Below are 13290 nucleotides of genomic sequence, written 5' to 3' on the forward strand. Positions count from 1 at the left end.
AGAGGTCAGATCCTGACAATGATCCCAAGATATAAATGACTGAGATTTGGTTCTGTGTTTGTGATTAGGCTTAAAGGATGGTCTGTGTCAGGGTAATATGAGAGAAGATCTTTACTCTCTCATTTTGGCATATTCATAAAAGTGTACATTGAAGCACCCATGTAATGAAGAGCCCAGATGAAATAAAGAACAGGATTATGGCAATAAGAAAAAAAATATGAGGAATCGGTAAAACATCCTCCATATTAGAGGCCTTTTCTTGACCATAATGTGAATTAGGATTCATGTTACATACCTAATAATAACATCACAAAAGTGTGACGCCTGAAACTGAAGTGATGATGGAACCATGAGCAAAATAAGTGAAGTCAATCCAAGTCAAGGAGAAAGAACTGAGGGGCTCCAGCAGATTCATGTGTGTGTGTGCACGTGTGTGTGCGTCCACACATGTGTGTATATTGGACTGTCTTGAGCTCTCAATGCCTTTAAACATTTCCTTGCATTTTCTCATTGACTGGAAGGCTTCCATTAGATACAGCCATCTAGAGTGATGTTGAAGAAGGCAGCCATAGGAAAGAAACCAAGGTACTAGCTCATAGATCTTGCTTGATAAGGGAATTTCAGATTTCCTTTTATGTTGTCCAGTTCAGCACCCAATGAAAGTAATGAGACTGTGAGTAAGACCATTTGGTTTCCAATTCTAGGTTCAGGTGGCTAAGGGACCCCAGTTGGTATAATAATGGGGAAGCAATGAATAGGAAGCAGAATCTTAGAGGAAAAATGTGAAGTGTGAAGTACTATAGAAAGCTGTTTTTCAAAAAAAATTTGTTTAATATTTTAAGAGGTATTCATTGGTTAAAACACCCAAATTTATGAAAAATCTGCATACACCTATGAACTTCATCTGCCTATTTTCTACCTGCTGCAGCAATGAACCTGTTTGATTAGTTTTAGGAGTAATAGTCTAAATATTTAACAATAACATAGGTACTAACTAGCAGAACAGACAACCTGTATGGGTGTTATGGTGAGGATCAGCTGAATATCAGTCTTAGGTTAGTTCTTTTTTTTTTCTTTTTTTTTTTTTTCAGAGACGGAGTCTCGCTCTGTCACCCAGGCTGGAGTGCAGTGGCGCAATCTCGGCTCACTGCAAGCTCTGCCTCCCGGGTTCACGTCATTCTCCTACCTCAGCCTGTTGAGCAGCTGGGACTACAGGCGCTTGCCACCATGCTCAGCTAATTTTTTTGTGTGTGTATTTTTAGTAGACACAGGGTTTCATCGTGTTAGCCAGGATGGTCTCGATCTCCTGACCTCTTGATCCGCCCGCCTCGGCCTCCCAAAGTGCTGTGATTACAGGCGTAAGCCACCGTGCCCGGCCAGTCTTAGGTTAGTTCTTATTTGTTCTCACTGTTAGGTAGTATTCATTTTTTGCTTCATCTTTATCTGAATGATAATATAACTAATAATAACATAACTACTCTTCTGACCCTTGCTTTTATCCACTTAAACATATACATTAGGGATCCTTCCAGATCAATACATATAGACTTTTTTTTTTTAAAAGATGCTTAGTATCCAATGTATGGAAATACCATAATTTCACAACTCCATTACTGGATAGTCATTAGAAACTGACTTCGGGGGAAAACATAAGCTCTTTGCAGGAATTTCTGGAAAAAAAATCTCCTCTAGCCCTTTTAGATAAAAGCCTACTTAACAGACCTCTGATAAAATAGCTTTCTTTTCTTTCTTTCTTTTTTTTTGGAGGAGTCTCACTCTGTGGCCCAGGCTGGAGTGCAGTGGTGTGATCTCGGCTCACTGCAACCTCTGCTTCCCAGGTGCAAGCGATTCTCCTGTCTCAGCCTCCAGAGCAGCTGGGATTACAGGTGCACACCACCATGTCTGGCTAATTTTTGTATTTTTAGTAGAGATGGGGTTTCGCCATGTTGGCCAGGCTGGTCTCGAACTCCTGACCTCAGGTGATCGCCTGCCTTGGCCTCCCAAAGTGCAGGGATTACAGGCTTGAGCCACTGTGCCTAGCCAAATAGCTTTCTTCATCTTCCAAGGATTAATGCTCTGTTACTTAAGTGATCCGGAAGTCACAAGAGATTATCTTAATTCTTGGCCATTTGATGATCTTTGGAACCACGCCTGTTGGTATTTTCTTGAGTAGCAGTGGGGTATACAAGAACCCATTTTGGCTCATGCAGAGTGCATGTTCTCCAGCCACATTTCTTCTTTCCACAAGCTTTGTAAAGAATGTCAGAATTATTTCCCTCACAGGTTGCATTGTTCAGATTACTGACCTTTCCTGATCTCTGTAACCTTAGTGGTTGAATATGGTGATTCAGATAGTTTTCTTTCCACATTTCTGGGGGTTGAAGTGATGAGATTACATAATAACCTGCTCTTATTTTGCAACTTAGAGATTTAAGTATGGCCTTTGTCAATCTAATCTGACCAAAGTATTTACTAAGAATAGATTACATGCATATGCCCAACACAGAAAGATGATTCTATATCCAGGAGGTCTGACCACAGAAATGTATTATCAACCAAAAATGTACCTCTCCAGATTCTGGGATGATTCAGCAATTCTGAAAGGATTTAAACAGAAAACCCAAGGAGGTTAGCCTCTAGGTACTTTACACAATTTAAGCTGTTTGTTCATAAATTCAACAAACACTTATTAACACCTATCATGGGACAAGCTGAGCTATATGATGTTGGGACAAGTAAGTGAACAGGACAAAACAGACACAGTCCCAGCTGTCATGGAATACTCATCTATTTATATAATTCCTTTTGCATTCAGTGTAGAACATCAGAATTACTGCTTTTGTTTATTTTAAGCCTGGTAAGTTTATCTATTTTTTTTTACTAGAAAACAAGTTTTTTTTTTAACTTTTATTTTAGGTTTGGGGGTACATGTGAAGGTTTGTTACCTATATAGGTAAACTAAAACAATTTTTGATATTAAGAATATCTCTAATCTAGCCAGGTGTGGTGGCAGGCGCCTGTTGTCCCAGCTACTCGGAGGCTGAGGCAGGAGAATGGTGTGAACCTGGGAGGCGGAGCTTGCAGTGAGCCAAGATAGCGCCACTGCACTCCAGCCTGGGCGACAGAGCAAGACTCCGTCTCAAAAAACAAAACAAAGCAAAACAAAAAAAACCAGTATCTCTAATCTCAGCTGGTCAAAGAAACTTAGAAAATAGTTTCATAGACTAGGGCTAGAATGGTTCATGCAGAGTCATTTAGAATTTGGCTCCATTCATGGATGCCAAGTGAAATTAACGGACAATGACATAAGGCCAAGTGTGGGAGAGTGCTGGGATTAGAGCTAGTTTAGGTTCCAGCCCTCCCTGCCAAAGCTATAAATACAAATGACCAATTTAACAGCATGAAAAGACCACCTACAAGATCTATACCTGGGATCTGATCAGTTGCTCTGCGCCTTCTTTTAATTATAGGATCCCTGCCATGTTTATGGGAACTTTTAATGTGAGCATCACATTTTTGAAGGCCATATCATTATGACCATGTTTGATCTGAGGGTGGGAAAGCAGGAGCTCACAAAATGCCTGCACAAGGTTATTCTGAACTGAGCTATAAACCAGCTTCAACAAGAGCCTAGTGTGGAAAAGAAAAGACACGTAAGAAAAAAGGCATGGATATCATGGAGTTTGCAACCCCGTCAAGTGGTGCCATTAAAATTACAATCAATTCTTCTCAGAAAATGAAATTCATTAAGAAAAAGTACCACAGTTTTGTCAAATAACACTATATAAGGACATTCTGAGAAGGGAAGAATGAAAAAGACATAAGGATAAATGCATCATCTCCATCTGAGTGTGGCAACAGGATATGATTTACAGAAGAAAAATTAAATCATCATGATTGTTAGAGCTGAATTGCAGCTGATGTAAAAATAATCCTGAGTCACAACGCATGTGACTTCTCAGGCATACAGAACACAATTGCTTAAAACTTTGTAAGTGATAAGACTCCTGATAGAGAATTAGCTTTCTTGCAAAACACTCTGTATAAGCTGTGCTATAGAAGTACAGAAGTATCTTTCCTCAGTTACATTTGTTATATGATATCCTGTGCTCAGATACTCTGATACTTCAGGTATCACCTCATTCTACACCCTTTTCTTTGGGCTATCTCATTCATTCCTATGACTTGAACTGCTACCTTTAGAGTCTCATCTAGCTCTCTCCCATGAGCCCAGCATCTCTACCTGCGTGTCTCATATGTACAAAGTTAACATGTCTAAAGTTGACCTCACTGTCTTCCATCTCAAATCTAGTCTTCCTTATCAGTATCCAACCAGTCATCCAAGCAAGAAAAAGGAGTTACCCTATTCTCCTCTGTTTCATTTTGTACATCCAATTTATTATCCTGTCCTGTAATGCCTAGAACAGCCCTTTAGTGTTTACAATTATGTCTTTTCCTTCTTATTTTTACTGCCATTGCTTTGTTTGTTTGTTTTAGAGACAGCGTCTTGCTCTGTTGCTAAGGCTGGAGTATGGTAGTGTAATCATAATTCACTGTAGCCTTGAACTCTTGGGCTCAAGCAATCCTCCCACCTCAGCCTCCCAAGTAGCTGAGACTACAGGCGCCACCACTTCTAACTAATTTTTGTAGAGATGGGGTCTCACTTTGTTGCCCAGGCTGATTTCAAACTCCTGGACTCAAGTGATCCTCCTACCTCGGCTTTGCCATTGCTTTTGCTCAAGTTCTTCATTAGTCTGTTACTTGTCCAACCTTTTTTAATATTACTGTTAGTTACAACATATTTCTCAGCCACAACAAAAAGCGAAGTGATATACCCCCTGCAAAATAACTGCACAAACCAAAACAATACAAACAAATCCAACATAATCATGTCACTCCTGTACACATTATTTTTCAATATTATCTGCTGCCTGTCAGACAAAGTTCAGATTCTTTAGCAAGTCATATGGTGACTCTTATCTCCTTTTTGGTCTTGTGTTCTTCTCATATGCCTTGTGATCTAGCCACACCAAGTTGCTTGCCATTTCCCAAACACCTCATGTCTTTCATCCTTCTGAGACTTGCAGTGTTTTCCTCTGCCTGGAATGCCCTTTGTAGCCTGTCTGCTGAGAATTTCTAATCCTCAGTTTTCTCATCTGTATAGCAGGGTGGTAACAGTACTCACTTCAAAGGACTGTCATGGTGACTAAGTAAAAAGGTGCTTTGTTCCCCCATGGTATTTAGCAGATAGAAGCACTCAGTAAATATTAACATTATCATTGCCATCATTATTATTTTGCTTTTTCAAGTCTGAACAAAAATATCTTCTTTGCTGAAAGTCTTACCTAAAAGTGTTGGGTATTCTTCCTCTCTGATTCTATATGCCCAATTATAGTACCACATTACACCAGCTCCAAAATTCACAGAATTTTCACATTTTAGAGCCTCTGATATTGGGGTACATCTTAAGAGTCTACATGTTGTGGCTTATGGCAGCAATTTTTCTTTCTTAGTAGTACATGTAATAATGGTATTTCTTACAATAAATAGCATGTTAGATGAAATACTATACTTAAACTGTATGACAATTGTCATAGAAATTTGATTATCTATGGTGAATAGTGCCTATTTGTGGCAAATGGAAAATCCTACATTTTCTATGAATCAGTGAAATATCTACGCAATAAAGGAACTACTATTTGGAACTCTAAACAGTAGAGAGGAGATACTCCATTTGTATATACTGCAATTTGGCAAAAACCCAGCCCCTACATCATAGCATACTGCTGTGAACTATAACGTATTTCTTAACCACAGACCCTAAACCATACATTTCAGAACCATAGAGGTAACAGCCTGATCAAGTAGCATGCTGTCACCTTCTTTGTTTACGTAGCCCCATTTGAGAGCCAAACAAGGGCTAGGCTCAGAGTGGGCAGGGGGCTAAGCTTGTGAAACTCTGCATTCCAGTAACTTAGGATTCAAGCTGAGAAGGCAGGGCGACAATGAGAAGAGAGTGTAGGAATGAGCTGACGAAAGCCTATGGAACATGCCTCTAGACTAGCACTTTCTGATAGAAATAGAATGTGAACCACTAATATAATTTAGATTTTCTAGTAGCCACACTCAAAAAGTAGAAGAAATATAATTTAGCTAATATATTTTGTCAGGTTATTAACATATTTATTAACTTACCTATAAATGAATATTAATCATTTTATTTATTTAACATATCTAAAATGTTATCACTTTACCATGCAATCAGTATAAAAAAATCAGCAATAAAATATTTGACATGTTTTTTCTGCTGAGTTTTCAAAACCCCGTGTTTTACCCTTATAAGACATCTCAGTTTGGATTAGCCACATTTCAGCTGCTCAAAAGCCACATGTGGCTAGTGCTTGCCACATCGAACAGCACAATTCTAGACTGTTTTGAAAAAATGAGTTAAGTAATGAAATAATTGTAACAAGCTATTTCAACAGTAGACTTTTCTACCATACGGTATTGGGAATGTTTAAGATTCCTACAATAGTGTATATATTTTTATATTCTTAAATTTTTAAATAGAATGGTAATGTTTCCCTCAAATTCAATCTGTGTCTTATTTTGGCTGGTTTTGTTTTAAGCATGATTTGATGTTATTCCTAATGTCACTTTTACCTCATCTGTAAAGCAGGAGCTGATGAGCTGATTGTCACTTTTACCTCATCTGTAAGTCAGGAGCTGATTGTCACTTTTACTTCATCTGTAAGTCAGGAGCTGATTGGCCGGGCGCGGTGGCTCACGCCTGTAATCCCAGCACTTTGGGAGGCCAAGGCGGGTGGACTGCCTGAGGTCAGGAGTTTGAGACCAGCCTGGCCAACATAGTGAAACCCCGTCTCTACTAAAACTACAAAAAATTGGCCGGGTGTGGTGGTGGGCGCCTGTAATCCCAGCTACTCGGGAGGCTGAGGCAGGAAAATTGCTTGAACCCGGGAGGCGGAGGTTGCAGTGAGCCAAGATCGCGCCACTGCACTCCAGCCTGGGCAATGAGAGTGAAACTCCACCTCAAAAAAAAAAAAAAAAAAAAAAAAGAGCTCGTTGTATTCAATTATAGATCTTTTCCCACTAAGATATTCCTTGGGACAGGGTGTAGGAGTATACAATTAATCCTAGTACTCTTGGTCTCTATCATAGAGCCTAACATATAGCAGGCTCAGAATAAATCTTTGAATACACATTAAAAGGTGAACTAAGCTAGAGAGTATTGGCTATCAATCTGGGTTCCACACTGGAATTACCTGGAGAGTAAAAAAAAAAAAAAAGAAGAAAAAAAGAAAATCTGATGCCTGGCCCCACCCTGAGAGATGCTCATGAGATGCTCTAGAGTTGGGCCTGGGTATCAAGATTTTAAAAAATATCTCCCAAGTGATTCTAGTATGCATGAGAGTTGAGAACCACTGTTCTAGGACTTTCTTAGAACACCTTACTATGGCCATACCCTTACTTCCCTGACATAAGATCCAGTTTCCCTCATATAAATTCCCTTTCTCTGAATAGACCAGAATTGTCTTGGGAGCTCTAGCAGAGAAGAGGCTAACACATTATCCCAAATGGGGATTTGCAAATTGCTTTTCCAAGGTACCAAAGAAGATTCTCAAGGTTTTAAATCTATTCATATTTATGTCTTTTCAACAAAAAGAATAAAATTCACAATATAAACTAGCTGCTTTGCAGAAGCAGGATTCTAAGAGCATTATAGGATGTAGGCAGATAGTACCCTGACATTCACATGGCAAAATTTTCTAGAAATAGAATAGCAATTAAAAATAAAGATGGAATCCAAGTACACATGAGCCTCATTTCAAGTTAATTCTACATATGTAAAAAGCAGACACTATTAACTGGGGTCAGCAAAGGGAAGTATTTCATGCTTTTCTTCAGGCTACTTAGGTTATATTTACACAGTATAATTATATAACAATGCATTTTTTGATAAGTCACTTATAAAACTCATCTCCTATAGTCACATAGCACACAAGTATTGGTATCTTTGCTCTCAAGACGGTACTCTGTCTGACAGCATTTCTTCCATCATATATGAGGTTCTGTAGTGGCTCAGAGAGAAATCTGATTTCTCCTACTTCAATACAGACAACCTTTCATCATGGAGAAGGGAGCAACGGTCTCTGAACCAAGGGAGCAGCAGCTGGAATGGAGTTCCTCTGACTCATAGACTGAGAATTTCCCTGCCGATTCTCAAGCTGGTTTGGCCACACTTTATGCATTCACCCTGCTTAAGAGTCTTTTGTTGATGGTGTGGTAACAAGTGGCCTTACTCAGTAATAGAAAAAGCATGTTGAGATATCCCCAAAGACTCCTATGTGTGTTTCCTCTAGCTTTCCAGCAGGGAAAAAAGCTGCCTTCAACAACTCCACACTTATTTTTGTTTTACATCTGAAGTTAAATTTGAGAAATTAGAATAGGAATTACCTAAAAGACATGATACTTCCATGTTCACTAACCCTGATCAACAGAAGTTCCCTACTCATGCCAAAACTGTGAAGGAAGGAAATCTGTTAAGATTTCAAAGAAAGTGTGGAGTCTCATGCATACCAGCATATCACTTCCACTGACTAACCCCCAGAGGGCTGACAGGTAGCAAGTGATTGATGGGTGACATTCACTTGGCCCTAATTTTCCTGTCTGAAAAGGAATGGAAAATACAACACAAGTTTCCAAGTTGCTACACTCATAAAACCAGGAGGGTGATCACCATCCACCTGTCCAGGATGACCACAAATGTGAAATGCATGACTGCATCTGCCTTACATGTATGTCGTTTGTCAGTGAACACGGGCTGAGGAATTCCTTGAGCTCCATGAAGAGACAAAAAAGTTTGTCCTCAGAGAATTTACAAAAGCCAGAGTAACATTCAAGAATTTAAAATATTAAAATGGATTTGAAAGGTGATATGAAAGCTACAGGACAACTTTATCTACCGTTGAGTATGTGACCACCATGGAAAGATGGGCTAATGACATCACCAGAGCTGCCTGTGGTCAGCCAGGATGCAAGGGGCCGTGGGCCTGAGAGAAAGATTCACGGAATGAAGGGTGTTTCAGGGCCACGTGTATGTGTGGCTGACAAAGTTTCCTACCTTTTTGGAAGAACTCCTCTAGTTTGTCCTTGAAAGGCTGGAGATACTCCTTTGGGGACTCCTTGCACACCACCACCATCTGTTTCTCACTTGCTGTGAAGAGAAATTTAGAATTAGACTCGGGAACACAGATTTGCTGAGCTCCTGCTATGGGCCAGGCACTGTGCTATGCACTTGGCTATCAATTGTGCACACTCCTTGTCGATTACCGTTGGTCCAAATTCCAGGATGAAAAACCAGAAAAAATAAACAAACCAACAAAAATAATTAGTTCATTCTACACCACTCTTGAGGAACAGGGCAATGTATAATCCTTCCATTTTTCTTCTAGAGATCCAGAAAAATCTCTGACCTGGGATAGGTAAAGTATTCTGCTTGTGTTCTCCCAAAGATAAAGAGAAGCAAAAACTACTTGAGGATTAGTCTCACAAAATTAAGGGCCTCAGCCCTCCTCAGATTCATACCCCAAAAGTAGAGCTTGAAAAATATATTGCAGAAATTCTCAGGCCTCCAAGTTGCCTAGAATTACCAACCTGGTGATTGGCCAGGGTGACACACGCATCCCAACATGAGAACTAAGACCAGGTTGGGGAGGACCCTGTCAGTTCTTCATGCTTCCCATTCACCTACCCTTCCTTCTAATCCTCTACTAACACACAGGAAATAATGTTATATAATTTACTTCAGATAGAATAACATCTAAAATTTGTAATAGAGTACTTTTTGACAATCAAGTCTGAAGTGACTTGACTTTTTAAAAATGACCTACCTTATTGGATAGTTGCGATTTGTCTACACGGAAACCACAGTAATTCATAGTTCACCATCACAAAAGGCAATTAACCCAGGCAAGAGGCATCTCCCCAAGGTTCCTATGTGTTTGTGCCAGTTACAGCATGCACTGGGAAAAGAAAGCCTCCGTTTCTACAAAGCTAGAGCTGAGTCATGATCACTTTTATCTGTTGACCATGGCTGGAAATTAGATATGTTCTTGTCCAAAAGCCTATTAATAAAACACTGGATTTCACCATAAAGATATCATGCCACCTGGTTCACAAAATAGAGAAACATATACTACAGATCTTGGAGGAATTTATAAACACACAGGTAAGGTATTTTGGAAGAAGGAGGTTGGGAAGGAGATCTTTATTTACATTGAGAAATTCCTATCCAATAATTTGGCATATTTAAAACTAGCATCTCAGAACGTATACTGCAGGCAAAGCAATAAACATGTCAGTTCTGAAACACAGAAAATGCAAAGACACCACTTAAATGTTCTCTGAAATTAGTTATCTGACACTTTTCATTTGCAATATTGCCAACTAGATTGCAGAAATCCTAGACAACCCTGGGGACTATAAAACGGTGCTGAAAATGAAAGTACAATTTCAGGGAACCCTTTGTCATTTTCTGAGTCAAGGTCAGAATCACCTACATTTTCAGAGGTATCTAGGGATTTCTCATGATACAGGGATGCTAGGTCACAGGACAGGGGTACCTAAATTCAGGCTCTATCTATTGACATTGTTTCTTAAAGAGTTTTTATAGAGATATCTAGAATATCTGCTATTAGCTATTCTGACAACCATTCCAAGGCTATCTAGGAAATCCTGTCCATTGGGATGCAAAGACTAATTTTTTAAATGAGTTATCTTATTGAAAAAAAACAAATCTTAACTTGAAACAACTAGAACAAATTCTATAAATTGAGTCAAATAATCATTTAAAACATTCATTTTTTCCACATTTTTTTCCTTTCTTTGTAAGCCTTTTTGTCCTCTCTACAATAACTACTTTATAACTTCTCTGCCATTATGAGATTACCCTTCACCTCTTTTGAAATAGATGGATCTGTGGCCAAATGGTAAGTATGTCCTTCCCACTACCATTCTTTTCTCAAAATAGGACACTCTGTGCTACAGTGGTATCCAAGGAGAGAGAGAGTAGATAGAGCTGGGATATATTTTGCAGGTGTAACAAATAGGTCTTCCAGATTCAGTCAAGGTAGGGTTGAAGCAGATGGAAGGGTAAAGGGGTGGGCAATGGGTTGCTGGAAGTGCCATTTGCTGAGATAGAGAATAGTGGGGAAGTATCTTGTTGGATTATGTTTTTTTAAGAGACAGAGGAGATCAAGAGTTAAATTTGAAGCTTAAGTTTTCTCTAGTCTCTATAAATTGTAAGGCAATCTTGTCCCCTGAAAACAAAGGGGGAAAAGTACAAAAGAAGATAAAACTATTAATGGGTTCTCATTGCGAATTCAATTAAATTCAAACTTCGGGGCCTCTTTTCCATTATGGCATATTTCAGCTCTATTTCCCACATGTATTTGATTAACCAAACCAAAGGTGCTCAATGTTTTCCAATTATATTATTCAGCATTCCCAGTTCCATGTCTTCATTCATGTGGTTCCCTGCTCTGCTGTCATGCCATACATACTTTCAACAATATCTGACAAAGTCCTGTTCATCCGAAAAAGCTTCTCTGATATGCCAACATTGCCATCAAGCATTTTTCAATCCAATGTTTTTGCATCTTTCAAACATCTCTATTACCTTCTGCATAATGTTGATGTTTTACCTTTGATTATATGTATTTATGTAAAAGTGCATAAATTAATCCCTGAGAAGTCATCATGCAGGATTCATTTACTTCTCCCCAAACTTCTCTAGAGAGCTCCATGTATCTGGCCAAAGCATCAGATTTCCTTATCTTGGCTGAATGTCGTGGTTCGTACCTGTAATCCCAGTGCTTTGGGAGGCCTTGGTGGGAGGATCACTTGAGGCCAGGAGTTCAAGACCAGTCTGGCAACACAGCGAGACCTTGTCTCTCAAAAAAAAATTTTAAGTTATCCAGACATGATGGTGCATGCCTGTAGACCCAGCTACATGGGAGGCTGATCTGGGAGGGTTGTTTCTGCCCAGGAATTCCAGGCTGCAGTGTCATATCATCGTACTCTGGCCTGGGTGATAGAGTGAGACAGACAGACAAGAAAGGAAAGAAAGAATGAAAGAACAAAAGGAAGAAAGAAAGGCAAAGGCAAAGGCAAGGCAAGGCAGGAGGGAGGAAGGAAGGAAGGAAAGAAGAGAGAGAGAGAAAGAAAGAGAGAGAGAGACAAAGAAAGAAAGAAAAAGAGGAAGGAAGGAAAAGGAAAAAAGGAAAGGGAGGAAGGAAGGAAGGAAAGAAGGGAGAGAGAAAGAGAGGTAGGAAGGGAGGGAGGAAGGAAAGAAGGAAGGAAGAGGAAAGGAAAGGAAGGAAGGGGAAAGGAAAGAAAGAAAGGAAAGAAAGGAAGAAAGGGAAAAGTAGATGAAGAGAAAAGGTTTCTTCATCTTAATTAGATTCTCATGTGTAGGAAAGTTTAAATAAAATTAGCAATGTTGGCCTGGCACAGTGGCTTGTGCCTCTAATACCAACACTTTGGGAGGCCAAGGCAGGTGGATCACTTGAGCCCAGGAATTTGAGACAAGCTTGGCCAAAGTGGTGAAACCCTGTTTCTACAAAAAATACAAATACTGGCTGGGCATGGGGGTGTGCACCTGTGGTCCCAGGTATTCAGAAGGCAGAGGTGAGAGGATCACCTGAACCCAGGGAGGTCGACACTGCAATAAGCCATGACCGCGCCTCTGCACTCCAGCCTAGTCTCACAGGGTGAGACCCTGTCTAAAAAATATATATACATACATATTAGCAATGTTGACCCAGACTCCAAGTGGGCTTTCCAGAGATGCAATGTGACTTGCTTGTCTACTCCTTCCCCTGCACCAAGGGGTCACCGTCTCTGTACTCCTCAAACATGGTGAGGTGTCCCAAGATGATCTCAAAGGGTTGAGCGTATTTTAAAGACCCCCAGAAATGTCCACCCCCTCATCCCATGAGTCATAAGCAAGGTAACAAAGATGATTATCCTGATTGGGTAGTTCTGAAGGTAGGCAGGGAAGCAGGAAAGACATCTGCTTTAAGGAATCAGGATTTCTCAATGAACATTTGTGGCCACATAAACTTTCCTGATTATTTCCAGCTATGATTCTGAGAATACAGTTAAAGGAAAGCTAGAATTTCCCATAATATAAATTGGGAAGAGTTCCTTAAATTATTTAATTAACCCTCTACTATATTCAAATTCCAACAATTTCATTTATATAGAATT

The 13290-nt window shown here is 39.7% G+C and overlaps 1 protein-coding gene across 3 annotated transcripts in view; it reads right to left on the reverse strand.

Annotated features, from left to right (window-relative positions):
- FMN1 (formin 1) overlaps positions 1-13290 on the reverse strand; it is a 442344-nt gene that overhangs the window by 84709 nt on the left and 344345 nt on the right. For all 3 annotated transcript variants that reach the window (XM_054450470.2, XM_054450471.2, XM_054450472.2), the window contains one exon: positions 9143-9235. In XM_054450470.2, the coding sequence (XP_054306445.1) occupies positions 9143-9235 (93 nt within the window). The remainder of the gene's footprint in view (positions 1-9142; positions 9236-13290) is intronic.

This window comes from Pongo pygmaeus, chromosome 16 (assembly GCF_028885625.2).
Source record: "Pongo pygmaeus isolate AG05252 chromosome 16, NHGRI_mPonPyg2-v2.0_pri, whole genome shotgun sequence".
Lineage (NCBI taxonomy): Eukaryota > Metazoa > Chordata > Mammalia > Primates > Hominidae > Pongo > Pongo pygmaeus.